This window comes from Electrophorus electricus, chromosome 2, assembly GCF_041902795.1.
Source record: "Electrophorus electricus isolate QZ-2024a chromosome 2, ASM4190279v1, whole genome shotgun sequence".
Lineage (NCBI taxonomy): Eukaryota > Metazoa > Chordata > Actinopteri > Gymnotiformes > Gymnotidae > Electrophorus > Electrophorus electricus.
Window position 1 is genome coordinate 2,809,901 of NC_137498.1, and position 20,460 is coordinate 2,830,360.

The 20,460-nt window shown below is 39.6% G+C and overlaps 1 protein-coding gene across 1 annotated transcript; it reads left to right on the forward strand.

The window, feature by feature from the left end:
* The first annotated feature begins 376 nt into the window (after positions 1-376).
* LOC118241871 (uncharacterized) lies at positions 377-5,468 on the forward strand. Its single transcript, XM_035529237.2, has 7 exons — positions 377-453; positions 567-621; positions 763-956; positions 2,289-2,443; positions 3,826-4,289; positions 4,580-4,785; positions 4,961-5,468. Exons 2-7 carry the CDS (start codon positions 606-608, stop codon positions 5,156-5,158), a joined length of 1,233 nt encoding a protein of 410 aa, XP_035385130.1. The 5' UTR covers positions 377-453; positions 567-605; the 3' UTR covers positions 5,159-5,468.
* Positions 5,469-20,460: the final 14,992 nt, after the last annotated feature.

A 20,460-nucleotide genomic window follows, 5' to 3' on the forward strand; every position in this document is an offset into this window, starting at 1 on the left:
TGTGGCAGTCCAGCACAACTTCATATTTGAATTATCTATAGGACTTGATAGAAAAAATGTAAGAAATGCATCCCTCAGCATGTCTTCCAGCGAACCTGTTGACACACGAGGTGCAGAAGGTGTCGCTTCTATTTTCTAGTTAGACTGGTCCTCCTCACTTTTGTAACAATATGATATCTGAAATAGGTCATTGTGGCAAGCCTGCAAAAGGTTTTGTTTAAATAATGCACAGGACTTTATGGGGAGGAGGGATTAAATTTCTGGTGTATTTCCTATATTAACCTAAAGGCAAAGGAAACTTCCTTTTTCTTTATCTTTCATCACCTTGTCTTGGGTTTCCTCAGACCTTTGACAGCAATTTCTTTCTGTGTAAGAGGCGGGGTGTGCGTGGTATAAAGGTTCTCCAGTGAGACCTCAACACACTCAACCAGCAAGACGTACAAAGAGTTACAGGTAAGGTTCCCTTCTTAGTATTTGCACATTTTTTATTTTAGGTTCACGAACCAAAACATAGTCCAGTTGTTCTGTTTGATGATATCATTCTAATCTCTTTTACTGAATTATAGGATAACACTGTATACAAGTCTTACCTGGTCTTACATACAATGGCTAACAGCAAAGGCAAGTTTTAATTTATTATTTTTTTCAGAGTGATTGATTGTACTTTTTCCAATTCTTTAGGACATGAGAAGTTTTAGACATTATACCAGCATGGGTGGTTGACCACATGTTTCATTCAAATATGTTTTAACCGATTCACAGAACTTGTGCCAACCAACTCCGTATGGAGTCCAGGATTCACAGAGGAGCTTCTCCCAACTTCTAAGCAGATATCCCTGCTGTACCACATCTCCTACCTGTGTCTGGCTAAGTTTCCAAACTTGGAGAGGCTCCTCAGGAAGCGTGCTGTGGAAACCCAACTTCTCTTTGGATCCTCTGAAGCTCTTCTGCTGAAGGTATGGTGTCAGTGTAGGGTGAGATCTCTGGTCGTTTCTGTATGTCAGGAAGAAAATAATTTATAATGAATTAATAACAATCAATGACTGTATTGTGTAAAACACTGGAATCCAAAGTTATAATGACAGATTGGATATTCTAGTGAACTTACAGCAACACTTCACCTTAAAATATCAGACATAGCAAAAAAAAATATCAAACTGATAGTTTAAAGTTTTCTAGAAAATGTGTTGATAAATTATTTTGCAAATTAAAATAAAGCGATATTCAAAACTACATGCCACCATAATTAACATTAGCCTTAGAAAAGAAAATGGAGTCAGAACTTGGGAATCAAACTGTCCATTTTGTACAATTGATTTATTTTGTACAATCTCTTTTGCTCCATAGAACAAATTTGATTATTTCAAAAGGACTCTCTCATTGCCATAATGACACATTAAATAAAATTATGGTCTTCTCATTTGGGAAAAAAAAAATGTAATTACAGATTGAAATAAAAACTGACAGTTTATTTTAAAAGTGTTATCAATGGAAGAAAAACAAAGTAAATGAAGATCACAATTTTGACACATGTTCAGTAGTAGAGGTTTTGTAACATAATAGCATCTGTTTCTATATTTGAAGAGCATGTAATCAGAGCATGTTCTCTGTTAGCTGGAAGTCTGCTTTTACAATTCAGGAGAAAGAGTGGTGTAAGATGAGACAGACCCTCTGCCTTGGTCAAAAGTCTATAAACTCCTTCCTCTTGGGGCTGATAATCCCCACCTTATTAGGTGAGGCGGATGGGGTTGATGGTTCCGTGTAAATTCTTCATGTTATTAGGAGATTGATGTGATCTGCTGTGTACTTATTCTTATATGATCAATCTAGACAAAGAGTTAAAATTACTACAGCTACAAGGTCACACAGTGTCAGAGTACATTAAGGAAAAAGGTTTAACCAATCAGTATAATCAAATTATTTCACCACTTTAATAAACTATGCACCTCAGTGCTTCACAGTCCACCTCAAGTTAAAATGTTTTACAAGAGAGATATAATACAAGCTGCTACTCTACTGCCTCAGTAACTGATGCTCCAGAACAGAAACTGTGATGATCTTCAGTAATCAGACCTGCTCAAGTACCACAGAACCAATTTGGAATGCAGGAGGTGAGATGTGTGTAATCACATTACCATAAATGTCTCTGAATCCTTAATGAGCTCAGTAACTGGGTTGTAGCCAATATGTCCATCACATGGAGGAACAGCAGCAGCAAAGGTCATATAAGGTGGGAGGTAAATGTTAAATTACATTCTGCATATCTTATGTTATTCCTTCCACCACAGTGTATGGGCACCAGTCATACCCTGGTTTCATCACTGTTTCCAATGCTGATACATGCTATTGAAAAAAACAAACCAACACTGGCGGTAAAGTACCTGGATAAAGCAAGAACCTGGATTGGTGAACTTATTACAGATGTGGACAAGATGGTGCAAAGGTAACAACATGTATTTTTTGCAGCCTAGATCACCATGATGTATAGAAATGGTGTCAAGCAGTGCTGTTCTGTTAGTAGAGAAATGCATGTCAGATTAATAGTTTGAAAGTTAAATAATTATTAGCTTTTAGAGTTCTTCAATTTCAGTTTTATTCTGGTGTCTGTGACGCCTGTGCTGATGTGAAGATTGATATGTTGTACTTTAAAGCTACACTATGTAGATTTTTAGAATTGGCGACCACTCTGGTGGAAGTATGCAACCGCATGAATCATGAACATTTTGTAAAGTGGGTTGTGCTGCCTTCCATTTCCCCAAGTGAATTTATCTGATGATTGCGAGAGCATTCATGTTGAAGGAGTGTTCACAGAGAATTTGATCAGATCTCTCTGGAATGCTCTGTCAGGATGTAAGTGCATTATCTAACTTACTCTTGTAATCATCCAGCAGGTATGCGACAGCCTGGTAGCACAGGTGAAATGTTAGCCAAGTTTCATTTAAAGTTATCGTTGCATACATGAAATGAGAGAGATGGTAGCACTGGAAATAATTTGAGAGATTAAAGGCTTTCCTTGTTCAGACATAAGAGGATAAACTCTGAAACAAAAAAGACACTGTCAGCAAAGTGATTATATAATAATATTAGCGAATTTGCCAGCTAACATTGACTACATAGCTAAAACAGCTTAACATTTACCTTGTACAATACACAAGATAACATTAAATTCCAAATCAATAATAAATTGCTTGCTTGCTTGCTAGCTAGCAAACCACCAACATAATGTACCCGTACACCAATCAAAAATAAACAAACATTCCTGAACCCGTGCAGGCTGTTGCCACCCCTGAAAAGTCAACACAATGTGTAGGAGTCACATGCGGGTAATGCTGCAGAGGATGACTGGGGTTGCCGTTCTGATGTCTCCATGTGAGGCAGTATCTCTATCCTTCAATTCACTGACTTTCAGCCCTGTACACATGCACAGGTATATCAGAACTGTGAGCCACGCCCCCTGTAACATTAGTCAGGGAAACAGCCAATCGAGCCGGACCTTGTTTTTGATCCTGTGCGTGTGATTCGTTAATTCTTAAAAACATCTGATGTGGTTCAGAAAACACTTGCCAAATCTGCCCCAACAGTTCTGAATCTGAATGAATATTTCATGCTTTATAGGGTGACTTGCAGAAAGACACTATATTTTAGCAAAAGGTTTTTCCTCTTGGCTTAGTAATGTGACTTCTTTCAATTTTAACAAACAAATGTTACCTAGTGCAGCTTTAGTGACACAATGACATAGACTGATAACAAATAGCTGGAATCTTCTCAACCTACAGACACACAAAGTAAATGAATGTTGACTATTTTCACACTTTTAATATTTAGCTATGTTCAACACAACGGAGACGTGGCTACAACTACCAGTGACATCATCACTGAAAAGGCAAACACTGAGGCCAAGTCTGAGCAGCTTTCCAAGGAAGTTCAGGAAATGGAGGGAGCTATAAAGACCCTTGAAGAAAAGCTTGCCGGAGTTAGGAACGAGCTTGAAGACACCAAAAGGAAGATAGATGCCAAAAATCTGGAACTTGAGAGTTATGTAAGGGACATGACAAGCAAAAGCTCAGGCCTCGGGATCTTCGCTGCGATTGTGCCATTCATTGGGCCACTCGTCAAGTCCATTTACGATGCCGCAACATCCCCCGCTGCTGCTGCAAAAATCAAAGCTCTTGAAAACCAGCTGAATCAGCTCATCTCTCAAAAGACGGCTCTGATGAACCAACAGTGGAGCATTGAGGTCCAGCAGATTGACTTACAGATGAAACTGGCCAAAGTAAAAATCGCCAAGGGTGAGTGATGATTGGTGATGTCTGCTGGATGACTGTTTTTGTTTATGTATGCTTGTCTGTCTGTTAACAGTTTTTTGAATAGGCTCATGGGTTCTGTGTTTAGTGTTACTGGACCAGTTCATCTCCACACATGTACATTAGTAAATTAGACTGTAAACAATCTATTTTAAGAATACAAAAGTACACAGAGCTCTGAAAACACTTCCATAGCAAAACACTGCACAATTCTCCGGTCCTGTACTCATTGTTGGTTTAAATATGCAGTCTGTGTTTCTGTTTGTGTGTACCAGGCTCTATACCCAGCCCTGTCCACCTGAACGAGGTCCAGCGATATCTGACTAAAATCCAGAACATTCTGATTCAGATCAAAAACTTCTGGGAAAAGGTGCACAGTATGTTGGGTGTCATGCAGAAAACCACGTTTGTTAATGAAGATCTTGTTGATGAACCTGAACTTAAAGAAGAATTTGTGGATTCAATCCAAAAGGCTTCAGAGGTAACTGATATATGAAACATTTACAGTAAAGTAAAATTACAATATACAATGACATTTTTTTAAAATTCAAAAACACTGCACATTAGAGTAATGCTTGATAAGTATAGTGTGGAATCTATTGTTCATTATGTAAGTCAGAACAGTTGTCCAAATGATTTTTGTATCTCTTTTACAGATTTGGTCAATGTTTGGTTGTTCCTGTGGTAAAGCTGCTGAAATATTCAAAATACAATCCAAGGATGCCTATGCGTTCCTGGAGATTGATCCATCGTCTCTCTCTGACGCCGTGTGGCAGGAAGAGTATAACAGTGTTATGGGACAGCTACAGGAAATGAAAGTCTTGAACCAGACTCCAGCAGCCATCCAAAACTAAAGCATTAAATACTACTGTGCATTTCCCCTCTGAGGCTGTCAAATCAAATCCTGTTAATTGGTGGTCATATTTTGGTAATTTTTATAGAAAATGATTTTCTGTACAATCAGTCATTTCTTTTTTAATGAGAACTATATGACCTTGTTGTCAGTCACAATTTACAATGTATGTGTACCTGACTAGAATAGTGTAGATTTCTCATCTAAGCCTCAAATCATTCAAGGCTGAAAAATCTTTCTCCTCTTTTAATCTCTCCAATATTGAACTTTATTGCCATGTGAAACTGCCCATTAAAGCATCTCATAAAGAATCTCAGTTTTTCAAAGCCTCCTACTTTTAAGTTTTTGTGGCCAGTGATTAATCTGTAAAACATGAGGTGGCAGAAGATCACGTGTGAGGAGATCCAGGAAGTGGGCGGAGAGGTCCAGGAGCATAGACACAACAGCTCCAAGTGCTCCAGCTAATGCAGTAGGGTTCCAAACAGACTTAGTGTTGCTATGACGACTGTAGTACAATGACGGGTCACAACCCCCAAATCCTATCAGTTCCATGGGAGGACTGGAAGTGTCCCCTGATCATTTAGCGTGTTAGGTTACATTATACATGTTCAACCTCACGACAAACTTATTTCTCAGAACATGGTGTACTGCACAACTACATTATGCACTTGAAACCCCATAACATGAAAATAGCAACACAAATACCCATATCAGTGAAAGACGAAGTATTTTGTGTATTATGCAAGTGATTTCTTTGGATTACTTCTTTAACAAAAGAACAAAATCAGTTGTCTTTTTTTAGGAGTTCCACCATTTCACATATAGTATTTGATGCATATTCCACCTGTGTATGTTACAGTGTTCTACATATGGTCATTTAATATGCAGACGGCTTTCACACATTTCTGTCATTGGTTCTCCTGGTCCTTCCTTTTCCCCTCTGAAGACTAGAGGAAGACATGCTAGGATATAATTTGAAGACAATCGAGTCAGTCTGTACCACTCATCATCCAATCAGAGACACAAACAGCAGTCTGGTCATGCCCTCTCTGTGTTTTAAACTTCTGATTTACTTTTAGAAGGCAAATAAAGTAAATAGAACCTGATTGTCAACTATATTTTAATCAGAAACTGAAGACTGAAACAGCAGCATTGTGTTGCTTACACTTTTCTCCTAAGCACTGAAACGAAATTGTAGGGAGAAGTCAAAGTACAAAAAGAAATCCCAAGCTTATTGGAATTTTGTTTATGAAATGCTGACTGTAATACGGTTGTCAGCCTGTTTGGTGCAGCTGTTGGGTAGGGCAGCCTGACAAAGTGATCACACTGTGTGTGTTCTCATGGCTTTGCATTGGTTACTACAAGATCTCCTGGGTCAAAGGTCAAACATACTGCTGGGCATTGGAAAATATAGATGTTTCTTTTTGTTTCATTTTAGAGGGTTTTATTATTCTTAATTTAATCTTAAACAGTGTGTTGATCAAGTTAGTCAAAGAGTCCTTTGATTCAACTTGCCACAAGTTTCTGTGTTCACATACTTAACTGTTAGATGATAAAACATGACAAGACACCTTTGTGATATAAGACGTATTCAGTGGCAATGAGAACTGACCAAAAAACTATAAATATAAGCGAAACTGTAAGAGTTATTTAGATTGACTAACAACAACAGTGGGTAATGGTAGCTCAGCGGTTATGGTACTTGACTTGTAATCGGAAGGTTGCTGGTTTAAGCTCCACCACTGTTGGGCCCCTGAGCAAGACCCTCAATTGCTCAAGTTGTATTCTTATATAATTGTAAGTTGCTTTGGATAAAAGAGTCAGATAAATGTAAACAGTCAAAGAATAAAATTTATGACATAGCTAATAGAGTAATAAACTGATTCCAATGAAACAATTTTCACATTTAAGTATTATGCAGTGTTCTGCAATATTAAGGTCAAAGAATTGGGGGGTTTTATAGTATTAACATGGACGTAAGAAAATGTGTTAGTTTCTCTGTTAGGAAGCCCATGAGTCAAACATTCGATCTCTTGAAGTTTAGAGAACATCCCTGCCCACTGTGGAAGATCTTTGTGATCTGTTCTGTTTTTAAATAAGCAAGCTGTTTACTTTGGGTTTATCACCTGCACCAGGTATCGCTCTGCTATTATATTTGTAGTGTGGTGTCCTTCATTTCGGAAATGTTTCTAATTCTATTTCACATAAATACAAACACAGAACAAAAAAGGAATCTAAACACTATGAAAGGGCCACATTCCATCCCTTACTAGGTTACCTGTCTTGTCATACTTTACACTTTACATCTCCATGGAGATGGGCCTGTGGCTGTAATGACTTACATACCAAGGAGACAATATTTCAACATATGGATGGTGCAACAGACGCGTTTGGACAAGCAGGTTCCTGTTTTGCGAAGGAGTATTGCAAAGGCTGGATGTTGAGCAATTGACAACAGTGCTAAGTTGTTCCTCAAATTTAAATGGACTATCAAAAATAAAGTTAAGATTGATTAAAAAAGGATAAATAAAGTTACACTGGGACATTCTTGGTGTTAACCCTCCACAATCTGTTTCTTTTTTCAGTCACTGGTATTTTCTCACTCCTCATTTTCCTTCTTTAGATGTTTCCATCACTTGGCACCGTCACATCTATTAGCACTGCTGTTTTCTGCATCTTATCCACCATCACAAGGCCTGCTTGTTTCGCCACTACTTCCTTTTGTGTATTTCAATGGTGAACACACACACACACTAATATATATAGGAGTGGCTAATTGCCAACACAACAAACAAAACCCACACTACCAAAAGAAGCACCACAACTAACTACACTTTACAGGACAAAAATAAAATACAATCCTACACTAACTCCCTGACAATAAACAGACAATAACCCCGAACCCAAACAAACTGGCACCACTCCCTACAATCAGCAATTATACATATAAACATACACAAAAACCTTTCATCTATCACAGGGATCACAATAATAAGCAAAACACAGGGAATGCTCACATACAGATCTACACATACGCAAACACAAGCTAACTAGGGGTATCACAAGACAAGGTAAGCACAGCAAAGATTACAAACTCACAAATCATACAGCAGTGCACCAATTCAAGAATGAGCTTGGGCAAGCCACCGTCGTTTTCCAGCAGCAGGGTCCTTATATAAGCCACAGCAATCACAGCAATCACTCAACGATGGGCGGGACCAGCAACAAGGTGCACAGACAGCCACAAATCCCGAACTTGACCAGGAGCACACTGCACTCCAGGAGTGTAACCCCCCCCCCCCCCCCATTATGTGTGAGACCTGTAGGGGAAAAAAAAAACCAGACTCCAGCATACCTTAAATTCTCAACTAGTTGTCAGCAATCACATTCTCTAAACCTTTTTTATGAACTATCTTGAGAGGAAATCCCTGTATTATATTGACCATCGCATGAGTCGTGGTTAGAGTTACACATCTGGTTCAAAAACACCAAAGGATTAGGATCAGTATAAACAGTGATTAGATCTGAACTACCATCAAGATAAACTTCAAAGTGTTGCAGAGCAAAAAGCAGTACAGGGGTTTCTTTCTCAATGGTACTATAAGCTAAGTGATGTTTTACAAACTTCTTGAAAAATAACAAACAGGGTGGTCAATACCAGCTGAATCCTCCTGTAGGAGTCGACGTTAAGACAACATCTGAAAGGTTTTTACAGAAGCAACGGTAGTAGCCAGCCATCCCCAAAAGTCATCCCCGACGTAGGTCCCGTTTTGTCCTAGGAACCGGAACACTTTTGATGGCTTGTACCTTAGCATCCAAGGGACGCACCTGTCCATGACCCACCATTTTTCCAAGGTAGCTAATCACGGTTTTCCCAAATTCACACTTTAAGACTAACGAAGCACCTCGCAACCTAGAGAATACAGTCTCCAGTTTCCTCAAATGCTGTTGCCATGTATCTGAATATACAACAAGGTCATCGAGATAAGTTTCACAATTTAATACACCTTTCAAAATAATAGTCATAAGCCTTTGGAAAGTAGCATGGGCATTACGCAATCCAAAAGGTGTGTATTGCAGAAAGGTATCCGGTGTAGCAAAAGTGGAGATCTCTGATGCACGATCAGTAAGAGGGACCTGCCAATAACCTTTAAGTAAATCTAATTTGCTGACAAACTTTGCAGAACCCACTCTATCTACAAAATCTTCCATTCTGGGGAGAGGGAATTAATCCGGTACTGTAACGGTATTCACTTTCCGGTATTCCATGCAAAAAATGAAAGTACCGTCAAACTTTGTTACTAACAGACATGGTGAGCACCAGGAACTACTACTGGGCTTAGCAAGATTATTTGCCAACAAATATTAAGTCTCTTTATTCAGCAACAATCGTTTCTGAGAGCTCACACGATAGGGATGCTGTTTAATTGGCGAATGACCTTGTACATCAATATCATGCTCTAAAACCGATGTACGGGTAGGTACATCAACAAAAAGAGAAGGGTACCAGTCAATGAATGCGAAGAGATCAGACTGAGCCATTAAAGATAAATATGATAACTTAGTAGACAATTGTTTCAATGCTTCTGAATTTGGTAATCTGGCAGTAGGAATGTTGTTTCTACCCAAACTAAGACCACCTTGTTCTGGAATGTAATCTGACATTACAGTGGTTGAATTCGGAAAGGGCGAAGAATGAGCTACAGTAGCAGTGGCAGTAACCTTCAACTCAGCATTACGATCAGCATATGGCTTTAACATATTTATGTGACAAACACGAGATTTACGTCTTCGATCTCACAACATAATTTGTGGGTTTCTGTTGAACTACATATGGACCGGAAAAACGGGTCTGAAGGGTTGAACCAGGCACTGGTAAAAGCACTAACACTTTATCACCTATATCGAATGATCATTGCATACATCCCTGCTATTCACAGTTAACCTGCCACCTGGACATTAAGGTTAACTAGGCCTATAGAAGGTAGACTGGCCTGACTTCACTGCCCACTATGAATCAAGGAAATATAGTTGCAATGTAGAAATCATAATAGACACTTTGATTTTTAAATGAAGAGCAGAATTTATGCACCAAGAGAGCCAGTTTAAGACCAAACCAGATTAACTGTTAAAGAATCCTGAGAAAATGCACAGCGTAAACTGTTCTTGTGCTTCAGGCGACCTGCATCAGCTCGACAGCCCAACACTAACTGCACAAGCAAAACTCTTCAAAATGTTTTCTTTTGATGCCACTTTGACAGTAACAAGTGCATCTGAGACTAATCAAACTTCAAAGAGCAGGTTGCCTTTGCTTTGCCTTGGTTTTTTCTTCAGAACTTTATCTGATAAGGACTTTAACAGAGACTTTTAATTTCTGGTCATGTAAGATGTGAAGGACACACAGTATAAAAGTCTTCCAGTGAGGACTCAACACACTGCACCACCAAGAAGCACAAAACCTTACAGGTAACTTTCACGTCATAGTGTTTGCACATTTTTAAGTTTTACGTTCAACAATATATATGTATATGCATACACTGACTGGCAACTTTATTACAAACACCTACATTGTATGAACCAGTAGGTGTTTCTAATTTAGTGGCCAGTGAGAATTTATTTTTGGAACGTAAATATGTGAAGCAGAGTTTGTTTTATACTCCTAGAATTATACTGTTATTAATTTTGACCAATACAGGGTTGTCACGCATCAGTCACCAATTATCCAACCATCTACAAAAGGTCATCCACGTTCAATTCTCCCATCACAATCACCTGATTATTAGTCATTCCCTTTACACTTTAATATTTGTTTATTATTAGTCATTCCCTTTACACTTTAATATTTATTTATTATTAGTCATTCCACTTACACTTTCATATTTATTTATTAATAGTTATGCCCTTCACCTATTTCACATTTCCTGTTACATATTTCAGTCCCACAGTTGCCTCCCTCCAGTGCTTTGCATTCAAGTTTGGTGAGCATCTGCCAAGTCTGCTTCCTGATGAAAGGGCTGTTCTTGCCGTCACATTATTGCTTTCCTGATATCATTTATGAGGAACTTGATGTTCTTGACGATCTCCACTGAGGAGCCGTTGATGGCAAGCGGGGAGTGATCTTGCCTTGCTCTCCTGAAGTCAACAACCATTTCTTTTGTCTTGTCAACATTCAGATACAGGTTGTTGGCCTTACACCAGTTCACCAGTTCTCGCACCTCCTCTCTGTATGCTGACTCGTTGTCTTTGTTGATGAGACCCACCACGGTCGTGTCAGCGGCGAACTTGATGATGTGATTCGAACTGTGCATCGCTGCACAGTCATGAGTCAGCAGTGTGAACAGCAGAGGGCTGAGTACGCTGCCCTGGGGAGCACCAGTACTCAGTGTGGTGGTGTTGGAAGTGCTGCTCCCAATCCGGACTGACTGAGTGAGGTCTACCAGTCAAGAAATCCAGGATCCAGTTACAGAGGGAGGTGTTCAAGCCCAGTAAGCTCAACTTTCCAATCAGATGGTGTTGGAACACAATGGTGTTGAATGCTGAACTGAAGTCTATGAACAGCATTCTTACATAGGTGCCCTTTTTATCCAGATGTGTGAGTGCCAGATGAAGTGTGGTAGAGATGGCATCATCTGTAGAGCGGTTGGAGCGGTGCGCAAACTGCAGGGGGTCCAGAGAAGGGGGAAGCTGGGTCTTGATGTGTCTCATGACGAGTCTCTCGAAGCACTTCGTGATGATGGATGTGAGTGCAATGGGACGGTAGTCGTTGAGACACAACACCATGGGCTTCTTAGGCACGGGGACGATGGTGGTGATCTTGAAGCATGTTGGGACCACGGCGCAGCTCAGAGAGATATAGAAGATTTCTGTCAGGACATCTGCAAGCTGGTCAGCACATTCTCTGAGCACATGACCTGGGATGTTGTCTGGTCCAGCAGCTTTCCATGGGTTAACTCCACGCAGAGTACACCTCACATCAGCCGCCGTCAGGCACAGCACCTGGTCATTTTGCGGAGGGATGGGCTTTTCTGCTGCAACGTTGTTCTGCGCTTCAAACCGTGCATAGAAGTCATTCAGTGCATCTGGGAGGGTGGCATCACTGTCACAGGAAGGTGATGTTTTCCTGTAGTTAGTAATGGCCTGAATGCCCTCCCACATGCGCCGTGTGTCACCCGTGTCTTTGAAGTGTCCATGGATCCTCTGTGCGTGTGCACGCTTTGCTTCCCTGATCGCACATGACAGTTTGGCTCTCGCTTTTCTGAGAGCCTTTCTGTCACCTGTTCTGAAGGCTGAGTCACGGGTCCTCAGTAGCATGCGCACCTCAGCAGGCATCCATGGCTTCTGGTTGGGGCATGTGGTGATGGTCTTGGAGACAGTAACATCATCAATGCACTTGCATAACATATGATCAATGGAAGAAAAATGAAATAAATGAAGATCACAACTGACAGATGTTCAGTAGTAGAGGTTTTGTAACATAATAGCATCTGTTTCTATATTTGAAGAGCATGTAATCAGAGCATGTTCTCTGTTAGCTGGAAGTTTGCTTTTACATATCAGGAGAAAGAGTTGTGTAAGATGAGACAGACCCTCTGGCTTGGTCAAAAGTCTATAAACTCCTTCCTCTTGGGGCTGATTATCATAACAGGTGGAGTGATAATCCCCACCTCATTAGGTGAGGCAGATGGGGTTGATGGTTCCGTGTAAATTCTTCATGTTATTAGGAGATTGATGTGATCTGCTGTGTATTCTTATATGATCAATCTAGACAAAGAGTTAAAAGTACTACAGCTAAAAGGTCACACAGTGTCAGAGTACATTAAGGAAAAAGGTTTAACCAATCAGTATGATCAAATTATTTCACCACTTTAATAAACTATGCACCTCAGTGCTTCACAGTACACCAGTAAACAGTTAAACAGTTAAAATGTTTTACAAGAGAGTCATAATACAAGCTGCTACTCTACTGCCTCAGTAACTGACGCTCTAGAACAGAAACCGTGATGATCTTCAGTAATCAGACCTGCTCAAGTACCACAGAACCAATATGGAAGTCAGGAAGTGAGATGTTTGTAATTACATCACCATAAAAATCTCTGAATCCTTAATGAGCTCAGTAACTGTGTTGTAGCCAATATGTCCATCACATGGAGGAACAGCAGCAGCAAAGGTCATATAAGGTGGGAGGTAAATGTTAAATTACATTGTGCATATCTTATGTTATTCCTTCCACCACAGTGTATGGGCACCAGTCATACCCTGGTTTCATCACTGTTTCCAATGCTGATACATGCTATTGAAAAAAACAAACCAACACTGGCGGTAAAGTACCTGGAAAAAGCAAGAACCTGGATTGATGAACTTATTGCAGATGCGGACAAGATGGTGCAAAGGTAACAACATGTATTTTTTGCAGCTTAGATCACCATGATGTATAGAAATGGTGTGAAGCAGTGCTGTTCTGTTAGTAGAGAAATGCATGTCAGATTAATAGTTTGAAAGTTAAATAATTATTAGCTTTTAGAGTTTTTCAGTTTTATTCTGGTGTCTGTGACGCCTGTGCTGATGTGAAGATTGATATGTTGTACTTTAAAGTTGCACTATGTAGATTTTTAGAATTGGCGACCACTCTGGTGGAAGTATGCAACCGCATGAATCATGAACATTTTGTAAAGTGGGTTGTGCTGCCTTCCATTTCCCCAAGTGAATTTATCTGATGATTGCGAGTGCATTCATGTTGAAGGAGTGTTCACAGAGAAATTGATCAGATCTCTCTGGAATGCTCTCTCAGGATGTAAGTGCATTATCTAACTTACTCTTGTAATCATCCAACAGATATGCTACAGCCTGGTAGCACAGGCATAATGTTAGACAAGTTTAATTTAAAGCTATAGTTGCATACATGAAAGGAGAGAGATGGTAGCACTGGAGATAATCTGAGAGATTAAAGGCTTTCCTTGTTCAGACATAAGAGGACAAACTCTGAAACAAAAAAGACACTGTCAGCAAAGTGATTATATAATAATATTAGCGAATTTGCCAGCTAACATTGGCTACATAGCTAAAACAGCTTAACATTTACCTTGTACAATACACAAGATAACATTAAATTCCTAATCAATAACAAATTGCTTGTTTGCTTGATAGCTAGCAAACCACCAACATAATGTACCTGTTCAGCAATCAAAAATAAACCAACATTCCTGAACCCCTGCAGGCTGTTGCCACCCCTGAAAAGTCAACACAATGTGTAGGAGTCACATGCGGGTAATGCTGCAGAGGATGACTGGGGTTGCCGTTCTGATGTCTCCATATGAGGCAGTATCTCTATCCTTCAATTCACTGACTTTCAGCACTGTACACATGCACAGGTATATCAGAACTGTGAGCCACGCCCCTTATAATATTACTCAGTGAACCAGCCAATCGAGCTGGACCTTGTTTTTGGTCCTGTGCATGTGATGTTAATTCATAAAGACATCTGATGTGGTTCAGAAAACTCTTGCCAAATCTGATCCAACAGTTCTGAATCTGAATGAATATTTCATGCTTTATAGGGTGACTTGCAGAAAGACACTATATTTTAGCAAAAGGTTTTTCCTCTTGGCTTAGTAATGTGACTTCTTTCAATTTTAACAAACAAATGTTACCTAGTGCAGCTTTAATGACACAGTGACATAGATTGATAACAAATAGCTGGAATCTTCTCAAACTACAGACACACAAAGTAAATGAATGTTGACTATTTTCACACTTTTAATATTTAGCTATGTTCAGCACAACGGAGACGTGGCTACAACTACCAGTGACATCATCACTGAAAAGGCAAACACTGAGGCCACGTCTGAGAAGCTTTCCCAGGAAGTTCAGGAAATGGAGGGAGCTATAAAGACCCTTGAAGAAAAGCTTGTCGGAGTTAGGAACGAGCTTGAAGACACCAAAAGGAAGATAGATACCAAAAACCGGGAACTTGAGAGTTATGTAAGGGACGTGACAAGCAAAAGCTCAAGGCTCGGAATCTTCGCTGCGATTGTGCCGTTCATTGGGCCAATCGTCAAGTCCATTTACGATGCCACAACATCCCCCGCTGCTGCTGCAAAAATCAAAGCTCTTGAAAACCAGCTGAATCAGCTCACCTCTCAAAAGACGGCTCTGATGAACCAACAGTGGAGCATTGAGGTCCAGCAGATTGACTTACAGATGAAACTGGCCAAAGTAAAAATCGACAAGGGTGAGTGATGATTGGTGATGTCTACTGAATGACTGTTTTTGTTTATGTATGCTTGTCTGTCTTTTAACAGTTTTTTGAATAAGCTCATTGGTTCTGTGTGTAGTGTTACTGGACCAATTCATCTCCACATATGTACATTAGTAAATGAGACTGTAAACAATCTATTTTTAAGAATACAAAAGTACACAGAGCTCTGAAAACACTTCCATAGCAAAACACTGCACAATTTTGCTGTCCTGTACTCATTGTTGGTTTAAATAAGCAGTCTGTGTTTCTGTTTGTGTGTACCAGGCTCTATACCCAGCCCTGTCCACCTGAACGAGGTCCAGCGATATCTGACTAAAATCCAGAACATTCTGATTCAGATCAAAAACTTCTGGGAAAAGGTGCACAGTATGTTGGGTGTCATGCAGAAAAAGACGTTTGTTAATGAAGATCTTGTTGATGAACCTGAACTTAAAGAAGAATTTGTGGATTCAATCCAAAAGGCTTCAGAGGTAACTGATATATGAAACAGTTACAGTAAAGTAAAATTACAATATACAATGACATTTTTTAAAATTCAAAAACACTGCACATTAGAGTAATGCTTGATAAGTATAATTTGGAATCTATTGTTCATTATGTAAGTCAGAACAGTTGTCCAAATGCTTTTTGTATCTCTTTTACAGATTTGGTCAAATTTTGGTGGTTCCTGTGTTAAAGCTGCTAAAATATTCAAAATACAGTCCAAGGATGCCTATGCGTTCCTGGAGATTGATCCATCGTCTCTCTCAGACGCCGTGCGGCAGGAAGAGTATAACAGTGTGATGGGACAGCTACAGGAAATGAAAGTCTTGAACCAGACTCCAGCAGCCATCCAAAACTAAAGCATCCAAAACTACTGTGCATTTCCCCTTTGAGGCTGTCAAATCAAATACTCTGTTAAGTGGTGGTCATATTTTGGTAATTTTTATAGATAATATTGATTTTCTGCTTTTAGGTACAATCAGTCATTCCTTTTTTATTCAGAACTATATGACCTTGTAGTCAGTCATACACAATTTACAATGTATGTGTACCTGATTAGAATAGCGTAGCTTTCTCATCTAAGCCTCAAATCATTCAAGGCTGAAAAAAAAAATCTTTCTCCTCTTTTAATCTCCCATAATGAACTTTACTGCCATGTGAAACTGTCCATTAAAGCATCTCAAAGAATCTGTTTTTCAAAGCCACCTACTTCCAAATCTTTGTGGCCAGTGCTTAATGTGTAAATCATGAGGTGGCAGTAGATCATGTGGGAGGAGATCCAGGAGCATATAGATGCAAAAGCTCCAAGTGCTCCAACTAATGTAGTAGTGTTGTAAACAGACCTGGTGTTGCTATGACGACTGTAGTATGACAGGTCACAACCCCAAATCCTTTCGGTTCCGTGAGCGGACTGGAGGCATCTCCTTAACATTGAGGGTCTTGTTTATAATGTAACCTGTTCCACCTCGTGACAAACTTCTCAGAACACGGTGTCCTGCACAACTACATTATACATGAAGCCACATAACATGAAAATAACACAAAATACCCATATCAGTGAAAGATTACCTTGAGTCTTTAAGAACAGAAGTTGCCTTTTTGGGAGAGTTCCACCATTACACAGTATTTTATGCAAATTCCATCTGTGTATGTGCAACAGGTATCACCTTTTTTAAAAAAAAAAAAAAAAAGCAACACCACCAGTACCAGGTCAGACAAGTTTAATACAATTTAAAAAACATAGCACTAAAACACACAATGAGTGGAAAATCTGGTTCTGAGTTTAAGCACAAATGGCTTCACTGACTTTTAACGTGGTCACCATCACACGTACATGAATCACTTCATCAGTACAATTCCTGATAAATATTTCCACACCAGACCCAATAAAAACTTACATTACTGAAAAACTCAGAATCAGGAAATACTCATAGTGGGAACAAAAACGTGACTCAGCTCCCTGCACACAAAATACACAACAGATTATCCCACATCACGACAAAGTAAGCACAAAATCAACAAACATTAAAACACATTACATCATACTCCATGTTTACCAAAATTGTGTTCACCCGCTCCCAAGTTGCCTATACAACAAATACATCAGCACCTTAAACAAACATGACTCCATACCAGCCCCGGGATCGGGTCACGTTAAAAAGAAAACACCCGAATCACTAACTGCTGCACCGCTGCTCTTTTCCTGTGTCTGTTCGCGCCGAATAGAACACTTTCCTAACCCGCACTTGCAGCCTCGACTATCTACCGACTGTGATGATCGCCACCTCATTCAAATGTCACTTAATGATGTCAAGTGACCTACAAAAAATGGCATGCAACAGCTGGGGTGAATTGCACAGCGAGGACGGTGCGAAACAGGTTTCTGGAGGCAGGGCTGAAGTTGTGCAAAGCTAGAAAAAAGCCCTTCATCAATGAGAAGCAAAGAAGAACCAGACTGAAGTTAGTAAAAGACCATTACGACTGTACCGTAGAGGACTGGAGTAAGGTCATCTTCTCCGATGAGGGCAATTTTAAGCTTTATCCACCACCTGGTCGTGTAATGGTTAGACGGAGACCTGGAGAGGCCTACAAGCCAGAGTATCTCACACCCACTGTGAAATTTGGTGCAGGATTGGTGATGATCTGGAGGTGTTTCAGCCAGGCTGGAATCAGGCAGCTTTGTCTTTGTGAAGGACGCATGAATCAAGCAACTTACAAAACTGTGCAGGAAGAAAACTTGCTTCCTTCTGCTCTGACAATGTTCCCCAACTCTAATGGTTGTTTTTTTCAACAGGACAATGCTCCATGTCACACAGCCAGGCCAATCAAAGTGTGGATGAGGGACCACCAAATCAAGATCCTATCACGGCCAGCCCAATCTCCAGACCTGAACCCCAATGAAAACCTCTGGAATGTGATCAAGAGGAAGAAGGATGATCACAAGCCATCAAACAAAACCGAGCTCCTGGAATTTCTGTGCCAGGAGTAGCATAGTGTTACCCAACAGCAATGTGAAAGACTAGTGGAAAGCATGCCAAGACACATGAAAGCTGTGATTAAAAATCAGGGTTATTCCACCAAATAATGATTTGTTGACTCATCCTAAGTTGAAATATTAGTACTGTGTTGTTTATAAATGATTATGAGCTTGTTTTCTTTGCATTATTTGTGGTCTGAAATTTCTGTAACTGTTTTGTTATTTTGACCATTAGTCATTTTCATGTGTCCAAGTTAAACTTTAATGTCTTGATTGATCATGTTCACCACCAATTAACAGTTTATTTGATTTGACAGCCTCACAGGGGAAATGCAAAGTAGCATTTAGTGTATTAGTGTTGGATGGTTGCTGAAGTCTGGTCCAAAACTTTAATTTTCCTTAGCTGTTCCATAAAACTGTCAGACTCTTTCTGCCACACCACGTCTGAGGGATGATGGATTGATCTCCCAGAACAGGTAGGCATCTTTTCACTGTATTGTGAATATTTTAGCGACTTTATAACAGAAACCACCAAAAGCTGACAAAATCTATAAAAAAGATTTAAAAAACATTCAAACCACTGTGTAGACGTATATAACGAATAAGAGTGGATTTAGAATGGATTCTACATAATTCCTGTCACATATTTGTTACGGAAAGATGGATGTGTGTGTGTGCTCCAGATCCACTGCCAGGATTTCCACCCTGATTGAGACTCCGCCCCTTTCCTTGCCGGCTTTCCCAGCCAACTATGTTGGCTGTTCAAAGCCCCCTCCCAGGAGAGAGAGAGAGAGAGAGAGAGAGAGAGAGAGAGAATGAATGAATGAATGAATGAATGAGTGAGTGAGTAAGTGTTTCCCCATTTTTGGACTTCGTCTTTGGCTTCGCCCTTCCTGCTTCGGCAGTTGTGTATATATACATATATATAGATTGTGTAAATATCATTTGTTTGGTATTTTGGTGTTGGACACTGGTGGTAGGGAGTTACTGCTATTTTTGTTGGGCGTTTGTTTTGTCTCTGTTTTTGTGTTAGGGAGTTAGGGAGTTGTGTTGTTATGATTAGTTAGTGTGTAGTTTTATTTAATTAGTCTGGGTTTTGTTTGCTATTTTGGCTTGCATCACTCCTGAAGACAGTTGCACCAGTATGATTGTTTGTTTATGAATGATAATCTCTGTAAAATACACTGAAAACACCTTCCATTTGTGCTTCTGTTTGTTTTGCTGCTGCTCACTTTTTCACAACTTCCATTACATTAGCCATTTGTACTTCTTTTTCCTTATTACAGCCTCACAGCCTCACAAAATGTTTTTGCATTTTATAAGGTCATTAAAGGTCAACTCTTTTTTCTGCTCCTTGTTGGATTTGTTTGCTCATCACCTGTTTGCTGGAGTTGGCAACGGTTCACCTGCCCCCATGGCAAAAGTTCCAAACCTAATATTGCCCTTAATGATAAATGGCTAGATAACAACAAGTTAAACATTGGTAGCAATAGCTTTTCTTTTTCCTCAAGTGAAGAAAAGCGGTTTTCCGCGTTATTTAAGGTATGTCACTCGCTCAATAGCCAAAGTCTGATATGAGTTTGAGTTCCCAGTGTTTCAATCAATAAATTACTATGCATAAGTATTTTTCATATGTTCTTCAAAACCAAGAATTCTAAGCCGTTTAGATGACCTAATTCGCTTTTAACTTCACTTTAGACAAACAAAACGACAAACACTTAGGTGAACACTTTAGACAAACACAATCAACTACATTTAACATTTATCTCTTTGTGTGCTTTTGCCTTTTTACTCTGAGCTCTTTTGTATGTATCTCTCTCTGAGCAGTTGTTCATCTCATAGTTGTATGTTTTTTATCAAGCTGGTGTTTGCTATTACTTTTTAAAATTTTTATAGGATGGCTTTTTCATAGTTATTTGTCATACAGATTTTTTTCACACACAATCATTTAAGTTTGCATAAGGTCTCACTTTCATTTTTGTGCACTGTTACTCCTTTTAATTGTTTTTATAACGTTAACAATCTATTCTCATTCACCAACACTCAGTCCGCACTTTCTATGATCCCGAGACCCAACCACTACAAAACT

Bases quoted from the DNA above. Each gene is read 5' to 3' on its own strand.
- LOC118241871 (XM_035529237.2), top strand. The intron at 957-2,288 runs GTATGGTGTCAG...CTTCCACCACAG, and splicing joins CTGAAGCTCTTCTGCTGAAG to TGTATGGGCACCAGTCATAC. The intron at 4,786-4,960 runs GTAACTGATATA...TCTCTTTTACAG, and splicing joins CAATCCAAAAGGCTTCAGAG to ATTTGGTCAATGTTTGGTTG.